Genomic DNA, 20,719 nt, shown 5'->3' with positions numbered 1-20,719 from the left:
GAACATAGTTAGAAATTCAAAATATAAATATTCTCTATCCTCTTGTCACGTCACTCCTTTGCCATAAATTGACATACATGAGTTTTGTTCGAGTGTAATTAATCAGTTTCATGATTTATTTATTTGTTTATATTATTATTGTTATTGTTATTTGCAGAAATTGAAGTTGTGGAGGGTGCTAGTGCTGGTTTTTGTGACAAATGGAGTAAAAACTTTAAGGGGCAATGTTATAATGGTTACCATTGTGATAATGTATGTACAAATGAGGGGTATATTTTTGGAGGAAAATGTTTGTGGGAAGGCATTTTTAAGGGAATGGCTTGTATGTGTATCTATAGTTGTTGAATAGAAAATCATCATCAAGTCATATATAATTAAGCGTAAAAATTTATTTGTATTTGATGTTTATATAAAATTTAGCATTTTATATGTAAATATCGATTACAAATAAGTTTGACTATAAGAAAATTGTTTTTGATTTGATATCACTTTATATGTACTGATCATCATTTGTGAAACAAAATTGAAAAGATCAATAATTATAAATATGTACTCATCATATATATAAGATGAATTTGGATTAGTAAGTAATATATAAGGTATTCTAATAATATAGATTTAATTCATAAAAGTTGATCTTGATGGTCCCAAACATATACAGAAACATATATAATTGCCAAGACACATATTTATACCATATCTTTCATATATAAAACATCAAGTTACAAACATTTAGACCATAAATAATTTATGATCATTATTCTTGCGATATTAAACATGTAATCGCAGACTTTTATTCAATCATACATTATATAAGACACATTGTGCCATAAGTAAAGTCTTATGGCCATATATTGTGCTTCATTATTTTAGGTTTCAACATTTATAATAGCAGTAACAATATCCCTTGTAACAATCTCCATAATCTTCATGATCCTTATTTTTGCACCAATTGTCACATTTTTTTTCAAAACATTTCCCATTCCACCCTTTACTAGGCTTTCTACAGTATTTCGCTTCTGTTATCTGCATCTCTGCATTAAAAATCATAGGATAAAAAAATAAATCTTAGGAAATAATAAAAATTATAAATTAAAACATGTCATTTCATGGTTTTTATTACTTCTTTAAGTTTCAATTTATGTGACAGTTTATTGCTTCCGAAAAATTAATTTGATTAATTTTTAAAGTTATATTGAATTAGATGAGCTAATCAATGATTTAAATAGAAAAAAGATAATGGTCAAAAACACATTTGAATTATCACTTATTCACGAGTTCCATACATTAACTATCAGTTGTTTCATTTTCCTACTTGAACTATCACTATCTATGTATTAAAATACACCTAGTTGAGTATATGGTGATAATTCAAGTAGGAAAAAGGGAAACGACTGATATTTATCGTGTGAAACTAGCAAAAAAAAGTGACAATATTCAAATATGCTTTTGATCATAAATTGAGATGTGAAACTAGCGAAAAAAATAAAACTTAACATGAACTTATAAACCCAAAAAAATTGAACTTATAATGTTCCAAGAAAAGTAACAAATAATGATAAAATTTTTTTTGAGAATTACTCACCAGAAGCAAACATGAGAAAAAAGCAAAAGAGTAGAGCACAGAAAGTTATTTTGCTTGCCATTCTTCTAATTAAGATGTACTTTGAAATACTTTAATTTTGTGTGAAACTTAGGATATCAAAGGGTGTATTTATACTGATCCAAGAATAATATTTTAAAATATTTTTTCCTAAATTAGGTATAAATTAACTTCAAATACAAGATAAAGGAAAATGTCAAATTAGAAATCAACTAGATTTTACTTTAATGGTTTCTGTTCTGGTGTTCGACATCTATACTAAGATCCTAATTAATCTAAATTTACGTCATATAAGATCAATTTAAGAGAGAAACACTCCCTATTAGGATTTCTTTTATAATCAAAAGTCGAAATCGAGACCTCTAGTTAAACGTCAAGGAATCATATTCATCTTATCGTAATTCTCGATGATTAAAAATTTCAACTAGATAAACATTGAAAGAAAAAAGAAGGGAGGAATACTTGGTCTTTGATAAACTTTTGAAGTAATCAAAGTTTTAATTTTCTTCATCCATCATCATGAAAGTAACAATATTCCTACTACTGTAAATAAAAAAAAATTACTTGGAAATCGTACAATTCAAAAGGTACTTATTCAAAGGTAGATATATAATAATTATTTTAAAAAATATTTGTCACACCCCAAAACCGAATGTGATGGCACGTGTCCAAACCCCACCGGACACTTCAGCCTAACACCCAAAAACCCGACGATACGGAATTAATAAAACAAGAATAAGATAGAAAGATAAGCAGAAGTCTTTAAATAAACTCAACATAACCCCAGAATTGGTTGTCACATGTACAAACCTCTAATACGGAATCTGAATAAAATATACAAGTCTCATAGTAAAGTTCTAGAATAGAACAAAACAATAAATATAGATAACTTGAGGGCACGTCTGGAATGAACCGCTACCTCTCAAGTAAGTATGGAAGCTCTAATCTGAAGATGAGTAATAAGTCGGATCTGATAGAGCTGTCAACCTACACAACTGTGTAGAAGCAAGGGTGAGTACCAAAAGCAACAGGTACTCGCAAGTAACACTAAACTAAGCTAAACTAGCAGCTACAAACAACTCCTTTCAATCCCAACCGAACCACCGAAACTTCATTCTAACAGCGAACCAACAACCTATACTACACAATTCATAATCAACAGATATATCCAACAGTGTCTCAACATCAACCTCATATCCTCATGTAAGAGCAAATAGATCATATATCACATGAAGAGGGGCAAATAGGTAAAATCCACACACCACAGACAAAGATGAAGTCAAATGCGATGCAAATGCAATAATAATGTCATGTAGTCATGATGCATGTCTGTCCTACGATACACATCTGTTGACGTAATCAGTCCGCGCTGAATACTCAAATCAGAACCCATGGGGGCCACACATGGACCATGTATCACCGCCGGAACCAGATCCCATCGGCATCCAAATCGCTAGCCGGAGCTAGTCCATCTCATATATCTCTAGCCGGAGCTAGTCTCAACTGTGTCTCATATCCATCCATCCTCATATCAGTGTCTCAGAACTCATGCAACAGATAGTTCACACATGGGATGAATAATGAATATGCACATGTCATCAATCACAATCATATCACGATCACATCATAGTATTACACATTATCTGTCTCAATCACAACCATATCACGACCACATCATAGTATTACACATCGTCTGTCTCAATCACAACCATATCACGACCACATCATAATATTACACATCATCTGTCTCAATCACAACCATATCACGACCACATCATAGTATTACACATCATCTGTCTCAACATCAATGTCTGTATCAATCATAGCTTACTCATGCTCTTCTATCCCCTCAATATCGGTTATCACATGACTTATTCAACAAATTCAAGTCACATATAACACACTTAGCTCGTTTTATTCCCCATCTTTCATTTACAACAATTTCAATCAACAAATAAAACTCATCCTCAATCCCCATTACTCCCCAACACAATTAGGAAAGTAGTCATGTGTAGCCTAAGAGTTTAACAAAGTTTAGAAGTCACTTGCCTCAAAACACTTCAACTAGTAACTCAAATTTGAGTTTTACCCTTCCGAGCATGCTCCAAATCACCACAATCTATTCATAAATGGAATCCCACAATCAATACGAATCTAACAACACCAATATCGTGAAATTTGGAGAAAAAGGGTAAAATGGTAAAAAAATCTCGTTCCGGAAAATATTCTCGAAATCTGGAAATTTTTAGTGAAAAATGTTCCCCAAGAAATTTAGAATCCAATAGTGAAAACCGTTTCGAAAAAGGAGTTGAAATGAGTTTACAAACTCAAATTTTCTATTAAATTCGGATTAGGCAAAAAACCCCAAATTTTACAGTTGAGATCTCAAATTTTGATGTTAAAATCCATAAATAATCGATGGAAATCAAAGATCTAAGTTGGAAATAACTTACCCAATGAATTCCTTGCGAAAACCCACTTGAAATCACCTATTTTCGAGCTCTCAAAGTCTAAAGATGGAGAAATGAGTATTTTTCAAGTTGGGGGAAAATGGCTACTAGTTTTTGACTTAAAAAGGACTGCTATTGCAGCTGAAACACAACAATAATACCAAAGTTTAAGTTCCCGTTGGACCCTCGGGATTCGTTCGGAATCTCGTGCACACAAACTAAATATGTACCCCCACTAAATTCGACGTTCCGGACTCAATGGAACCGTCGGAATTTGAATTCGAGGACTCCTTGACCCGAAATTCAATAAGATGCCAAGAAACTAGTTTAACGCCAAAAAAATTCGAAACTCAAACGGAGCGTCTAAAAATTCAACCAAGACTCATTCTAGACTTAGAATCGCCTCCCGAAACCAACGGTACTCTCGGAATTTCAATCTGAGCCTCGGAACCTCATATGTTGACCAAAGTCAACTCTTTATCAAAATTTCACAACTTTAGCAACTTAGGACCTCAATTCTTCGTTTCAACTCCAAATTCAACTCCGTAACTTCACACAGACCCGTTTCGACATTCTAAAACTGCCGGAATCGACGGAAATCCGATCCGAGTCCCGAAACTCCAAATGACTCGAAAAAGCACCTTTTAACCAACTTTAACTCGTAAAAAACTCAACTTCTCAAAAACTCAACTTTTTACCAACTTTTCCTCAAACCAACTTTACAACCACAAAACATGGGACTCGGGGCAACTACCGAAAGGGCAAAATAGTCATTTCCACGAAAAATCACCAAAATGACCTTTCGGGTCATTATATCATTCACCACTAAAAACCATGTTCGTCCTCGAACATAAAGTAAAAGAAAGTACCTGAAGCCTCGAAAAGCTCGGGATAGCGGACCCACATATCATCCTCGGACTCCCAAGTCGCCTCCCTATCTGATCGATGCCTCCACTGAACCTTCACTGAAACAATATCCTTGGTCCGGAGCTTGCGAACCTGTCTGTCCAAAATAGCTATAGGCTCCTCCTCAAATGTCAAATCTGGACTCAACTCCACCGACTCAACCGAAATCACGTGAGACTCATCCGGAACATACTTCCGGAGCATAGAAACATGGAAAACTGGATGCACAACTGTCAAACTAGGTGGCAAGGCTAACTTGTAAGCCACCTCTCTGTAACGACTCGGAAAATGATAGAGTGAAACTAGAGCCTCACATGTGAGTTTGGAGTCGAGAACTTAATGAAATGATTATATTTGAATTTGACCCAAAAGTTCTTAAAAATGTGCTTCGGAAGTTACCGGAAACTTGTTTAGCGGTATACTAAAAGATCCGTTTCGTTTTTCGAAAATCCGACTTCATATTCTTGTTTAGGGGGTCAAATTGAGTGGGAAATGGGTCTAACCCAAATTTTAGAGCAACCGTATCAAAATCCGAAATTTCCAAGTGAAGCCTTTTTCGAGGGTCTACTTTGGAGGGTCATATCTCCTAGCACACAAATTATTTGGGTGGTCATAATATATCCATGGAAAGCCCTTTGAGTTAGCTACCTAACGCACTTCGTTTCATCTCATTCGGAGTTCGGAGGAAGAAGTTATGCCCATTTTCGTAAAGTCTGTCCGGCAGAAAATGCAAATTCCAGTAGCTAATGTTACTGTTCATTACTGTTCACCCGCCTGAAAATTTTTCTAAGTGTTGGACCCTTTTTTTCAAAGGACTTATATTATTTCCTAGATACCATAATCCAATTCCCATCCCTAAAAACATTTCCCTCTCTACAATCCTCCATTAAGAAGAAGAAGAACTTGGAGCTAGGGCTTGGATTCAAGGCTTTCTTCATCAATTTTCTTGGGAAATCATAGCAAAGGTATGGTGACCCTTGATCCTTGATTATCTTTCCTTCAAGGAGTCCATTAAAAAGGGTTTCAAAAGTCTTCAAAGAACAAAATTTCTATTTTCTATTCTAGGTATGGGTTCATGGATAAAATGTTTTCAAAGTCATTATATTGGTGAATTGAAGTTGTATTTAGGATTTTAAGATGATTTTATATGAAACTTCTTCAAGAACCCATGTTTTCATTAAAAGACTTGAATTTGTTTATGAAGTGGGTTCAATGCCTATGATTTAATGTTGATGAATTGTTGGTATATGGATGAATTGAGGATTGTGGCCTTATGGGCAAATTATGGGTGAATCACCTTGTGGTGATAGAATTGTTGGGAATTGAGTAATGGTTATTATGGCTTTGGAGGATGGTAAGTTGACTTAATCTCATATTAGGGATAAAATTGTTTTTGCTTGGTTTGATCCACTTATGGTGGAGGTGTTTAATTATGGAATGTATTGTGACCATGGCCTTAAAGGCAAGACATGAGGAGCTAATGTTGACTTAGAATTGTTTACTTGTTTGTTACATTGTGACCATGGCCTTGAAGGCATAGTATAAGAAATTGAAGTGTTATCATGACATTGTATGAATGAGAGTTCAATGAAGATAATGTGATCATGTTATGAATGTAAATGTGTTACTATTGAAAGATTATTTCTCAATTTGACACTCATGAATGTTGATGATAGAATATGAAGGATTCTTCAATGTAAAGTATACCTTCAATTGGTAGGGCTTATGCATCCTTTTCTTGTATAAATGATTATATTGTTGATTATTGAATCCTTGGATCGGTAGGCTAATGACACCCTTCCACACATGCTTATAATGAACCTTGGATCGGTAGGCTAATGGCACCCTTCCATTAATGATAAGTAATGAACCTTGGATTCGGTAGGCCTATGACACCTTTCCATAAAGGTTAATGATGAGACTTGAATCGGTAGGCCCATGGCACCCTTTCAAGAGGAGTTAATGAGCTTTCCTAAATGTACCTTGAATCGGTAGGCTTATGGCACCCTTTCATGTGTTAAATAATGTACCTTGAATCGGTAGGCTTATGGCACCCTTTTATGTGTGATGATGTCAAAGTAATGAACTATTCTATGGGAATGTAGGCTAAGCACCGAGCGGATTTGGTTAGATGGAAACTCCCCCGACAGTTAGGCATGAGTTTCAATGATCGTCTACCTTATCCCATAAACTATGTGCCCGCATAGGAAGCTAGTGGATCCATTAAGCTATATACCGGTCTTCCTTAGGCAAGTAGACCACCTCTTTACGGTGTGGGGACTTATGACACCGGATTCCATGACAAGCTCTCATGGTCTATGTCGGTTAAACGCTTACTTCCCATCATGTGAGATTTTATTATGGTTTCTTGATAAGCTCTACAAAGTGTAGGTAGTAGTATGAGATGCTACCTATACATTGCACGAGTAGGCTTGGAGAGGGTCATAGTGAGTTTCTCTAAATCCTAATGTATGTGACACAAATGTGCCCTAAATGAGGTTATTAAAGAATGTTGGCTCTCGAATGTTTAATATGAGATGCATGCTATACTTGGGTTATATTATGAGTTATTTTCCCTTGTCATGTCTTAATTAATGATATACCTCTTATGTATGAATATTGTGCAAAGGTGAAAGAAGGAATGATAAGTTACTTTAAGTGACCTAAATGTGGTGCCTTAGTATGGATGGTGGTATGGGACGTCATCCATACATTGCACGAGGTATAGCATAAGGGTTTCTTAAGGTGAAGGTCCAAGGTAAATGTTTTCATGTTGATATTGTTTAAAGGTGATATTATGACTTACTTGATGTTATGCTTGTCTTGTATGTCTTTTATACTATTGTTCATGATATTTCAAAAAGGTGGCATAATGCATGGTTTCTAACTAAAATGTCCCTTTTTAAAGCATGTTTTGCATGGTCATCATACTTAGTACTTAATTGTGCTAATTCCATATTTCTCTATTTTCTATAAGTGTAGGTTCCGGCAAGTGATCACTCCTAGCTAGTTTGAAGTGTTGGATTGCTTTCCTCCAAGACTTGGTATGTCCTCATGGATTCGAGGATAAGACTTTTAAGTCCTTTTGTTCATGTAATAGACTTAATAGACTTCTTTTGATTGTAAAGGGTCGTGTCCCTACTTATGTTTTGCGACTGTGTCTAAGATGGCCATGTGAGACTTAGACTTCCGCTGTGTGTTTTTAAAGTTGTTTTAAGAAGTTTAAATGTGTGGATGTAAATAAGTTTTTTTTTTATTCCGCACTATTTTCATTATTGAATGCAATGAATGACTATGTGGCTCGTATAAGGCCCCTTCGGGGTCGAATACGCCATGTTACGACTAGGGGGTACTCTCGGGTCGTGACACTCTCCCATCCTCTCCAAAATCTCATATGGGCCAATGAACCTAGGGCTGAGCTTGACCTTCTTCCCAAATCTCATCACACCCTTCATGGGCGATACCCGAAGCCAAACTCGATCACCCACCATGAACTCTAAGGGTCGAACCCTCCTGTCAGCATAGCTCTTCTGCCTACTCTGAATCACACGAACACGCTCCATATCCTATCTAAGAATATCAGTACCAAGGGAGTCCACCTCCGCTGAATCAAACCATCCAATAGGTGATCTACACCGCCTACCATACAGTGCCTCAAAAGGTGCCATCCTAATGCTAGAATGATAACTGTTGTTGTAGGCGAACTCTGCCAATGGCAAGTGCTGATCCTATCTAGTACCAAAGTCGATCACGCAAGCCCGAAGCATATCCTCCAACACCTGAATAGTCCTCTCAGACTGACCGTCAGTCTAAGGGTGAAAAACTGTGCTCATGTCGAGTCTAGTGCCCAAATCATGCTGTAATGCTCTCCAGAAATGAGAAGTGAATACTGAACCCCTGTCAGACACAATGGACACCGACACTCCGTGTAATTGCACAATCTGACTAATATAAATCTGAGCCAACTTCTCCGCTGTATACCTCACTCGGACCGGGATGAAATAAGCAGACTTGGTCAGTCTGTCGACGACAACCCATATAGAATCATAACCACCCACGGTGGTAGGCAATCCAACTACGAAGTCCATAGCAATCCTCTCCCACTTCCAAGTAGGAATGGGCATCCTCTGAGTCACACCACCAGGCTTCTGGTGCTCACACTTGACCTGCTGACATGTCAAGCACCTAGCCACAAACTCTGCAATATCCCTCTTCATCCCACACCACCAATAGTGCTGACTAAGATCATGATACATCTTCGCCGCTCCGGGATGAATAGAATACCTAGAATAATGAGTCTCCTCAAGAATCAATCTGATCAAATCACCAACCTTGGGCACACATATCCGGCCCTCAATCCTCAATACACCCTCGGAGTCAATCTTAGCCTTCTTGGCTTCACCATTCATCACCTTGTCCCGGATGAGACATAACTTCACATCCTCATACTGATGCTCTCTAATCTGCTCCATCAAAGATGAATGGGCCTCAATGAAGGCAAACACACCTCCACTTTCCTCAGAAACCCGAAATCTCACCATGCTGTCAAATAACCTCTGAACATCCCGAACCAAAGGCCGTCTCTCAACACTAATCGCGGCAAGACTCCCCATACTAGGAGTCTTCCTACTCAAGGCATCGGCCACCACATTGGCCTTCCTGGGGTGATACAAAATGGTCATGTCGTAGTCCTTGAGCAACTCATGCCACCTACGTTGTCTCAAGTTCAGATCCCGCTGAGTGAATATGTACTGTAGGCTCCTATGATAAGTAAATACCTCGCAATGAACACCACCAATTCCACATCGAACCCACTATCTCTGAATCGGCCCACCCACATAAGTATTCTATTCTACCAAGAGAACATGAATCGGTCCATCCGATTCACCACTAGGCATCCAACCACAAAAGTAAAAACACGTCTGAACATAGACAGAGAATCATAATCCAAAACCATATCTAAAATGAGGTAGGTGGTCACATAAGAATATACAAAACCAAAATTGAACAACCCAAGATATCCCTTCCACGATGTCCATAACACACCTTCTCATTCGTCTGACTTCACAATCAGCCAGTCCGGCCTCATAACAATCATAGACATACTCAATTTATCCATTTTCTCATACTCTTTACAATAATCCATTAAAGCCAACAATATCAATACTACCAGAACATCATAGTCACACCGGCCAGTTACTTTACCCTCAGATGGCTACTAGTACCCAGTCATTCTTAGAAACACATCGTTGCTTCCAAAATTTTGAATTATGGTCCTTCCTCCTTCCATTGAAGCATTCCACGATCAATATGGGTCTCACCCAATCGCTAATAATCCAAGTTCTAAATGTCATAGTACCTTTTCATTGAGATAGAACTATTGAATCACGACCAATATCGATTACACGCGATCCTTTACTTACCCAGCTTCAACTATTATTCATACCATCATATATCTCATGCAGAAACTTGAAGCAGTTCTTGGTCACTCCAATAATTCCGTCTACTAGGAGCACACAACCTCTATTTGCCATCAAGGATCTATGTAACGCGTTATAACAGTCTGGATAATTCCATAAATAGAGTTATCAACTCAGTTCAAAATCCTCAATAACCATGTAGAGCTATAAGTCCTTCCGGTTGGACACTCGTAAGCCACCTACCATAAGCTGAACAATTCAAACCAATTCAAAAACTGCAGAATTCCTCATACATCAATGTTTACCACCAACACCAATACCAAGTGTTCAGAAAGTAGTTGATAACACATCATACATTTGTGCTGAACCAGTCCACCTTGCATTGTCATATCTAACATAAAAGCAGAAATTTACACAATCCTCAACTTTAAACTAAAGATCTACACGTGATGTCTTATTCCTTCACATCTCTTAACTTATATCCATCGTGCAAGACTCTTGTTCTTCCCGTAAATCATTTATCATTATAGTTTATTGGCCAAACATCCATCGCATATTACCTTTTACCTTAAGTCAAACTTCTCAAATGAAACTTCATCGAACTCTTCTACAATCACAAGTATTTAACTGCTACAACTCAAACCATGCAAAAGTCCTTCCAATGGCTAAAAAGTTGATACAACCAATCATCTCTTACCTTGTCAACCCACATCTTGACAAAACCAACCCAATTCCTTTTTAATCGTACCTTCTCGCTAAAATCCTTAATTGCCTTTTCACGAGTATACTTGTTAAAAATTTCTTCATCCATGGCTTAATGTTGCCCATTCTTTTGACTCATCTTGAAGTCATTAGTTCCCAATATAATCATGACCACCCAAGGGTCGTACCTTGTCCTAGAAAAAGGACAGGATCGATTCACTCGATCCACCACTACAATTTTCCTTATAATTAATGCTTAACTCAAGCATTCATAGTAGCAACCACTTGATTTCTTAATCGAGAATGCAACATCAACCTTCTGACCCGATTAGGTGAAACAACTGACAATTCAGAGTTCTCCTCTTCCATATATCACTAGTACCACATCATGAACAACCGCTAAATCCACCACTAGAAGACATCAGATCCATTGAGAAGGTCGTACTCAAACAACCTGTTCATTTACACTCATTAAATAGTTGCAAAACATTACCAAAACACTTCAGTCTTCGGCCGAAAATGATATGCACAATTTCATAAGCCCGATCGATGGCAGAAGCAACATAGCCCATAACCCTAACCAAGATAACACGAGTACCGTTGTAGTCGCCGTACAATGACCTTGTAATGATATACACCCACAATATAAAACCACCGTAGAACTTCTGATTTTGGTTGGTGCAACTTCATCATCATAACATACTACGTAATCCATTCCCTTATGACGAACTTCACAAACTGTAGTTTCCAAAGTCGCAGCACTCTCAACATAGTCATTCTCTTACTTATACCATTCTTTATTGTCTAGCCACTTCCGTCGTATAAGTCACACAAGCACTATTCTCGTTGTTGAATAAATGACCGGAGAAATAAGACGTTTCTGAAGTCTCTTAATAAATGTTCATCTTCCAATACCATAAACTCCAAACACATCCCTTGGACACAACCTTACTCACTCGTCTCGAAGAGAATTCCATGTCTGATCACACTTCCTTTCCACAAGCCTATCACATCCGCATCAAAACCAGATCTAATACTAAAATCACGCGATGACACCTAAACTCGCACCAACGCAGGACCAACCACGAGTCATTATAATGAGAGAGAGAACAGAGTGAAGTGATAAGAATTAGATCGAACCAAGGACGCACGATAGAGAATCAAGTAATAAAAATCTTTTCTAAAAGTCACCATAGCCTCTCGAAGATAAGTACAGACGTCTCCGTACCGATCCTCGATACGCTACTTAGACTTGGCTTGTACACGTGAGACCTATGAACCTGGGGCTCTGATACCATTTTTGTCACACCCCAAAACCGGATGTGATGACACATGTCCAAACCCCACCGGACACTTTAGCCTAACACCCAAAAACCCGACGATACGGAATTAATAAAACAAGAATAAGATAGAAAGATAAGCAGAAGTCTTTAAATAAACTCAACATAACCCCAGAATTGGTTGTCACATGTACAAACCTCTAATACGGAATCTGAATAAAATATACAAGTTTCATAGTAAAGTTCTAGAATATAACAAAACAATAAATATAGATAACTTGAGGGCACGTCTGGAATGAACCGCTACCTCTCAAGTAAGTCTGGAAGCTCTAATCTGAAGATGAGTAATAAGTCGGATCTGATAGAGCTGTCAACCTACACAACTGTGTAGAAGCAAGGGTGAGTACCAAAAGCAACAGGTACTCGCAAGTAACACTAAACTAAGCTAAACTAGCAGCTACAAACAACTCCTTTCAATCCCAACCGAACCACCGAAACTTCATTCTAACAGCGAACCAACAACCTATACTACACAATTCATAATCAACAGATATATCCAACAGTGTCTCAACATCAACCTCATATCCTCATGTAAGAGCAAATAGATCATATATCACATGAAGAGGGGCAAATAGGTAAAATCCACACACCACAGACAAAGATGAAGTCAAATGCGATGCAAATGCAATAATAATGTCATGTAGTCATGATGCATGTCTGTCCTACGATACACATCTGTTGACGTAATCAGTCCGCGCTGAATACTCAAATCAGAACCCATGGGGGCCACACATGGACCATGTATCACCGCCGGAACCAGATCCCATCGGCATCCAAATCGCTAGCCGGAGCTAGTCCATCTCATATATCTCTAGCCGGAGCTAGTCTCAACTGTGTCTCATATCCATCCATCCTCATATCAGTGTCTTAGAACTTATGCAACAGATAGTTCACACATGGGATGAATAATGAATATGCACATGTCATCAATCACAATCATATCACGATCACATCATAGTATTACACATTATCTGTCTCAATCACAACCATATCACGACCACATCATAGTATTACACATCGTCTGTCTCAATCACAATCATATCACGACCACATCATAGTATTACACATCATCTGTCTCAACATCAATGTTTGTATCAATCATAGCTTACTCATGCTCTTCTATCCCCTCAATATCGGTTATCACATGACTTATTCAACAAATTCAAGTCACATATAACACACTTAGCTCGTTTTATTCCCCATCTTTCATTTACAATAATTTCAATCAACAAATAAAACTCATCCTCAATCCCCATTACTCCCCAACACAATTAGGAAAGTAGTCATGTGTAGTCTAAGAGTTTAACAAAGTTTAGAAGTCACTTGCCTCAAAACACTTCAACTAGTAACTTAAATTTGAGTTTTACCCTTCCGAGCACGCTCCAAATCACCACAATCTATTCATAAATGGAATCCCACAATCAATACGAATCTAACAACACCAATATCGTGAAATTTGGAGAAAAAGGGTAAAATGGTAAAAAACCCTCTTTCCGGAAAATATTCTCGAAATCTGGAAATTTTTAGTGAAAAATGTTCCCCAAGAAATTTAGAATCCAATAGTGAAAACCGTTTCGAAAAAAGAGTTGAAATGAGTTCACAAACTCAAATTTTCTATTAAATTCGGATTAGGCAAAAACCCCCAAATTTTACAGTTGAGATCTCAAATTTTGATGTTAAAATCCATAAATAATCGATGGAAATCAAAGATCTAAGTTGGAAATAACTTACCCAATGAATTCCTTGCGAAAACCCACTTGAAATCACCTATTTTCGAGCTCTCAAAGTCTAAAAATGGAGAAATGGGTATTTTTCAAGTTGGGGGAAAATGGCTACTGGTTTTTGACTTAAAAAGGACTGCTATTGCAGCTGAAACACAACAATAATACCAAAGTTTAAGTTCCCGTTGGACCCTCGGGATTCGTTCGGAATCTCGTGCACACAAACTAAATATGTACCCCCACTAAATTCGACGTTCCGGACTCAATGGAACCGTCGGAATTTGAATTCGAGGACTCCTTGACCCGAAATTCAATAAGATGCCAAGAAACTAGTTTAACGCCAAAAAAATTCGAAACTCAAACGGAGCGTCTAAAAATTCAACCAAGACTCATTCTAGACTTAGAATCGCCTCCCGAAACCAACGGTACTCTCGGAATTTCAATCTGAGCCTCGGAACCTCATATGTTGACCAAAGTCAACTCTTTATCAAAATTTCACAACTTTAGCAACTTAGGACCTCAATTCTTCGTTTCAACTCCAAATTCAACTCCGTAATTTCACACAGACCCGTTTCGACATTCTAAAACTGCCGGAATCGACGGAAATCCGATCCGAGTCCCGAAACTCCAAATGACTCGAAAAAGCACCTTTTAACCAACTTTAACTCGTAAAAAACTCAACTTCTCAAAAACTCAACTTTTTACCAACTTTTCCTCAAACCAACTTTACAACCACAAAACATGGGACTCGGGGCAACTACCGAAAGGGCAAAATAGTCATTTCCACGAAAAATCACCAAAATGACCTTTCGGGTCATTACAATATTATGGTTAATTTGAAAATATAACAGGAAGACTAATAATAGTCATTATAAAATCATAGTCAAGCTAATTAAAATGGTAGTATAACTGTATTAAATACTTGGACGGAAAGTCGACATGTGTTAACTATGTTTCAATTTCAAATTTATATTACGATAATATATGAGGAATTAAAGTATTTCATCACCTAATTAATGAAGATCAAATAATTAATCAACTTCATAGATATATTTGTCTCGAAGTTCAAATTTCAACTGAGACAAAAAAATAATATTAAATATTTTCTCTCCGTCTCTTTAGTCTTGATAAACAAAGTTATCTGATATATATTACTGATGAAAGTTGACAAATATCTCATAAAATTAATTGATATGCACGGAAATTGACTTAAACATTATAATTATTCAAATAAAAATAGAAGCTTAATATAAAAATATTTTAATATGGAGCTTCATCACATTTCATGAGATTAAGATGTGTTCAAATTAACTCGGACACCACCATCATAAAAGATTTTTTTTTTTAAAATCATATAACATTTTCAAGCAAGATGCACACAACACGTGTTGGTAAAATTTATATATATCGAGTCTTGAGTATAAAAAATTCTTGGTAGGGAGCATTTTTTTCCCAAGGGTTCGATGCAGCATTAATCTGGAATAGTTGCGCTCCATTGCAGGTCCCGGGATAGGGAAACCAAAAAAATAAAATTTATGTCTGGACTAAATTGTATTTTTTGAAACAATGAAGGACCTTTATGCAATTTATTCTTCCTTCACCCTCACCAATTCGATTCCATTGCCATTAAGTATTCAACTTTTTTTTCAGCATAAACCCTAGTTGAATTTGTGAAGAAAATTTGAAAATCCCAGATTACAAGATTTGAAAAAAAAGATGGTGGGTACAAATTTGAAAGCAGAAACTATGAAGTTAATGGATGAAAGAACCAATACTGAAACTGAAATGGATGTTATTATTCAGCGCCTTTGCCAACCTGGTGGCCCTGGACTTTCAGGAAACCTTGTTGATTCTGAGGTGATTCTTTTACTTTTTTGTTTTCTGGGTGTTTTTTTTTTATGTGATTTTAGATTTTGTGTTTAATTTTTTGGAATTTAGAGTACTTTTATGTTGATGGGGGTAGTTATGGAGGAACGATAAAGTTGTCTCTGTGTGACGTATATGTTATGGGTTTGAGGGTGGGGTAAATGGTCTACATAGCACCTGTTGAGGTGTTGTTGGCCCTTTCTTGTATCCTGTGTGAACATGGGATGCTGTGTGCATCGGGCTGCTCCTGAGTGTTCTTGTGTTAAGTGGGAGCATAGAGCAATGATAAAGTTGTATTTGTGTGATGTATAGGTTATGGGTTTGAGCTGTGGAGTTAGCTAAATTATGCAAGTGTATGAGTAGACTGACTACATTACTCCCCTTGGGGTGTGGTTGGTTGTTCCCAGAACCTCCTGTAGATGCGGGATGCTTCGTGCTGTGTAGTCAGTCTAATTGATGTTAAAGGGGAGGCGTGGATCAACTGTAACTGTAAAGTTGTCTCCTTGTGACATATATGTTACAGGTTCGAGCTGGGGAGTTAGACAACTTATGTAAGCGTATGGGTAGACTTACTATATTACTTCCCTTGGGGTGTGGCTGGTCCTTCCCTGAAACCCCCCGTGAACTCGAGATGCTTCGTGCTGTGTAGTCAGTCTAACTGATGTTGAAGGGGAGTTGTGGATCAACCGTAAAGTTGTCTCCATGTGACCTATAGGTTACGGGTTTGAGCTGTGTAGTTGATTTAACAGATGCAAGGATGTGGGTAGACTGCTTAGTTTACGCCCCTTGAGGTGTGGCTGGTCCTTCTCCGAACCCCATGTTAAAGCCTGATGCTTCGTGCATCCGGCTGCTCTCATGTTCAGGGGGAGCCATGAACAATGATAAAGTTGTTTCCATGTGACCTATAGGTTAATGATTCGAGCATTCGAGTCAGCCAACTTAATTTCTACATTACCCCCCCGGGTTGACTGGCCGTACCCCGAAACCCTCTGTGAACACGGGATGCTTCATACTTTGTATTCAGTCTAATTGATGTTGAAGGGAACTCGTGGGCAACTGTAAAGTTGTCTCCGTGTGACTTATAGGTTACGGGTTCGAGTTGTGTAGTCGGTCTAACTGATGTAATGATATGGGTAGATTGCCCAATTTGCTCCCCTTGGGGTGTGGTTGGTCCTTCTCCAAACCTCGTGTGAAAGCCTGATGTTTCGTGCATCGGGCTGGTTCAGTGCTCTTATGTCTATTTTATTTATCTTGAATTATTATTATTATTATTTTTGTCATAAAAAAAAGGACTGTTTTGATTAAGATTTTTTCATTTGAGTGGTTGATCCTTTTTTTTTTCTTTTGGGTTTGTGAACTGATGTGTCTTTTGATCGTAAAGACTGAATCTTGAATGTAATTGCAGGGGTTCCCAAGAACTGATATTGATATTCCAACTGTGCGTGGTGACCGGCGTAGGCTTGCTGGTATGCTGATAAACGCCTGTTTTATTAGTTGTTTTTGCATTTTGGACTTGCCTGGGTTTGTAATTATACAAAAATCTGGCTGTTTTTTTTGGCCAAAGCTTTAGTCTGTGAAGTTGCCTAGGACTTGAGTTTGATGTCATAACTTAGTCGAAGTTTTGAATAATAGCCTTGTAGTATGTTTTGAGGAAGTAGAATTTAGTTGTGGTGACCGGGGCCAGCTTGAATGAACCCAGACTATTCCAGTGGCCACTGGGTACCTTCTACCTTTGACCAGCACAGGTATCTGGTAAATCTGCCATCCAAACCTTTGTCTCCTATGATTATCATACCACCTCATTGACCTCTAGTCCACAACCTTGGGGGTGCAGGAAGTATTGTTAAAACTTAAGTTGTAAACTCTCAGTTTTTTTTTTTTTTTTTTCTTTTTTTGATGACAAGGGAAACCCGCTGCCGCTACCCTTTGGGTGTGCACAGGGTAAAACCCCCGCTCCTATGCAATAGCTCGCAAACCACATAGGAGAGGTAGCCCGCACTAGGCAAGCCTAGTGCGACAAGTTCGACCCAGAAGGAAAATCCCTTGCTTTCGCTGGCAAGGGGTTTCGAACTTGAGACCTCCAACATGGAAGTCCCAAGCTCAAACCACTGGGCCACCCCAAAGGGTGTTGTAAACTCGCAGTTTTATTGTCCAAATTCTTGGTTGTGTGCCTCCTATACATACTTTCTTACTGTGAGTAAAGAAATGAACATGTTGATATTCAGAAATAAGGCGCTAAGATTCTTGGCTTTTAACTGGGGAAAGACATTTTTCATATTGAGTTGACGAGTCAGGTAATTTTGTGATCACATAAAGTAAAGGGAAATTCTTTTGTACCTGGAAGTTGTAGGTGTTTTGCAGGTACCTAAAATTAGCATTTGAGTTTTCTAACTGAATGTTAGGTATTTATTTGTTATCTATATATATCATCTAATGTAGAGATTGAGGAAGAATTGATGTTGTTTGTTTTTAATAGTTATTGTTCTGGAGCATGCCATGTTTTGCACATCGATTGCTACAACATCAGAAATTCACCATCTGTATTCTGTAATGTTGTATACTTTGTTGTTATTGTTTCCAGAACCACTCATGTTTCAGCAGCAATATAGTACATTATATATGCTCTTCTCTAAAACCGCATTGTGTTTCCACACTGCAGAGCTACGTAATGATCACAAGATTATAACAGAAAAAATAGACCAAAATATTCAAGTTCTGCATTCGGCACGGCTTGCTTCTACACCTTCTGTCAAAGATTCAGGTACGTGACATTGGTGGATCACATCAAATAACTTTTTGATAAGAACATTCTCATACTGTGCTACTTAAAAGGATCTATAGTTTTGTCTGAGAAGGTCGGTATATTTTTATCAGCAAGTGGGAGGGACAGGTGCATGAGCAATAGTAATACTTTTCCTTATGCATCAGTTGGCTTTAGTAGAGCTGACTTCGTTGGTACATGTGCTGATCAACCAGCTGGTTTACAAGTTTCATGCTTAACCATCATCTTTGCTTATCCGACTGAAATATCATATCTTCTGTGTATGCTTCTGCATCAACTTCTGTGTTTGCTTGTAAATTTTCATTCCCTCCTGCTTTTGGTTTTCGGAGAAGGGCCAAAAATGTCCCTTACCTATTGAATTTGTCTAAAAAACATTACCCTATCAATTAAAATGCCTCTTAACTTATTGAATTTGGGTAAAAAATACCCTCCTCTCACCTATTGAACCAAAAATAATGTTTGAGCATTTTTGGTCCAATAGATGGAAGGAGGATACATTTTTAGCCAAATTCAATAGGTTACGGCATTTTTAAGCCAAGAAATAACAATGAAGGTATTTTTGATCCAATAGGGGGAAGAAGGTTTTTTTCAGCCACATTCAATAGGTTAAGGGTATTAGTTGCTCAAGTTATACTACTTCCGAATTCTTACTTAAACATTCATGTGCATCACAACACATAAGGGTACTGGTACGTTGAACCATTTTCTAGAAGTTGAAGTTGTAGTTGATGTAGGATATTGATCTTGTCTCATATTGGTATAAGCTATTCTAAAGTTCACTGAAAATTGCTACTCCATCAGTTTCATGGTATGTTTTACTTTTTCCCTTTTAGTCTCTTTAAAAAGAATGTCTTTTTTCTATATTTGAGAACTCTTTTAACTTGAAAATTTACTCTTAATAACATGCATGTATAGCCATAGAATCAAACACCTCCGTATAAAATGAAACGTAGCGAGTGTACAGTTAATGGAGCATATTCTTGTAGGAGGTCCTGACAATATATCCTTTTTCTTTCTTCTAAGATGCTGCTGCTGGTTTAGGTGTTCAAGGATCTGCTGTCAATATTGGTTCCTCATCATCTCCGGGCAATTACTCTGTGACAGCTGCTACAAGTGCCGCCATGGACATAGATGTAGTTTTCAGCAGACCCTTTGCGGTGATTGATGAAATAACCGAGGCATCTCCAGCTGCAGAGGATGGTTTACAACTTGGAGATCAGATTGTGAGATTTGGGAATGTCCAGTCGGGTGAGAATCTGTTACAACGACTTGCTGCTGAAGCACAGTCGAACCAGGGTTGTGCAGTTACCATGACAGTTCTGAGGCAAGGTGCTATGACTAACGTACAAGTGACACCACGAGTGTGGCAGGGTCGCGGCCTGCTTGGGTATGTTTATCTTTCCTTGTTAATCCATGAGCAGAACAATCCCTTGTTGCTTTATCTTCTTTCCCTCATTTGTATCGTATCATCTTAACTTACGTAATGTCATTAACTTGTAATCCGTTAACATCTGCAGATGCAATTTTCGGATCTTATGATGAGTTTGTCAATGGTATGTCACAAAAGAGTTGATATGAAGGAAGGATTCATCCGCGTCTTCTTAAACCTCTTGTATTTTCTGTTGTTCTTATATTGAACGAACACAACATGTTTTCTGGATTCATCGATCGCAATCAAATGGATGTTTTGTATTTTCCTTCATTTAGTTGCATCATATGAGTTCCTTTATCACCTTTTGTGTTCTCTGTCTAAGCCAACTTCTAAAGTTGATTGCTTTTGCTAAAGAGTTGTGGATTGAGTTATAACCCAATGTTTAGTCGATTTTTATCTAATCTATTTCAGCTCAAGTATTTTTTGGGTGAGTTAATGAACCCGAATATTTATTAACTCAGTTCATTTTAATTTGTTTAAATTTTATTCAATCCGTC

At 37.6% G+C, this 20,719-nt stretch overlaps 2 protein-coding genes and 1 long non-coding RNA gene across 3 annotated transcripts; 1 reads left to right on the top strand and 2 right to left on the bottom strand.

Moving 5' to 3' along the window:
* Positions 1-691: 691 nt before the first annotated feature.
* Positions 692-1,686, bottom strand: LOC125824434 (uncharacterized). Its single transcript, XR_007442772.1, has 2 exons — positions 1,586-1,686; positions 692-1,034 (listed from the first exon to the last, which is right to left on the bottom strand). It is a non-coding gene; the product is annotated as an uncharacterized LOC125824434 (long non-coding RNA).
* Positions 1,687-1,873: 187 nt separating this feature from the next.
* LOC125824681 (uncharacterized) lies at positions 1,874-8,522 on the bottom strand. The gene is made up of 3 exons (XM_049504072.1): positions 8,368-8,522; positions 4,923-5,230; positions 1,874-1,878 (listed from the first exon to the last, which is right to left on the bottom strand). Exons 1-3 carry the CDS (start codon positions 8,520-8,522, stop codon positions 1,874-1,876), a joined length of 468 nt encoding a protein of 155 aa, XP_049360029.1.
* A 7,258-nt stretch (positions 8,523-15,780) lies between these two features.
* On the top strand, positions 15,781-20,519 carry LOC125824343 (uncharacterized). Its single transcript, XM_049503706.1, has 5 exons — positions 15,781-15,999; positions 17,414-17,474; positions 18,668-18,769; positions 19,832-20,177; positions 20,308-20,519. Exons 1-5 carry the CDS (start codon positions 15,859-15,861, stop codon positions 20,327-20,329), a joined length of 672 nt encoding a protein of 223 aa, XP_049359663.1. The 5' UTR covers positions 15,781-15,858; the 3' UTR covers positions 20,330-20,519.
* The last annotated feature ends 200 nt before the right edge of the window (positions 20,520-20,719 follow it).

The sequence above is a fragment of the Solanum verrucosum genome, unplaced genomic scaffold (assembly GCF_900185275.1).
Source record: "Solanum verrucosum unplaced genomic scaffold, falcon-dt-bn FXZP01000022.1, whole genome shotgun sequence".
In the NCBI taxonomy this organism is placed as follows: domain Eukaryota; kingdom Viridiplantae; phylum Streptophyta; class Magnoliopsida; order Solanales; family Solanaceae; genus Solanum; species Solanum verrucosum.
This window is presented reverse-complemented; position numbering and strand designations above follow the sequence as displayed.

Coding starts and splice junctions, on each gene's coding strand:
- LOC125824681 (XM_049504072.1), bottom strand. CDS start 8,522: ATGGAGCGTGTTCGTGTGATTCAGAGTAGGCAGAAGAGCTATGCTGAC. Junction 5,231..8,367: donor AAGGTCAAGCTCAGCCCTAG/GTTCATTGGCCC, acceptor GAGTCGTTACAG/AGAGGTGGCTTACAAGTTAG.
- LOC125824343 (XM_049503706.1), top strand. CDS start 15,859: ATGGTGGGTACAAATTTGAAAGCAGAAACTATGAAGTTAATGGATGAA. Junction 17,475..18,667: donor TGACCGGCGTAGGCTTGCTG/GTATGCTGATAA, acceptor TCCACACTGCAG/AGCTACGTAATGATCACAAG. Junction 18,770..19,831: donor ACCTTCTGTCAAAGATTCAG/GTACGTGACATT, acceptor CTGCTGGTTTAG/GTGTTCAAGGATCTGCTGTC.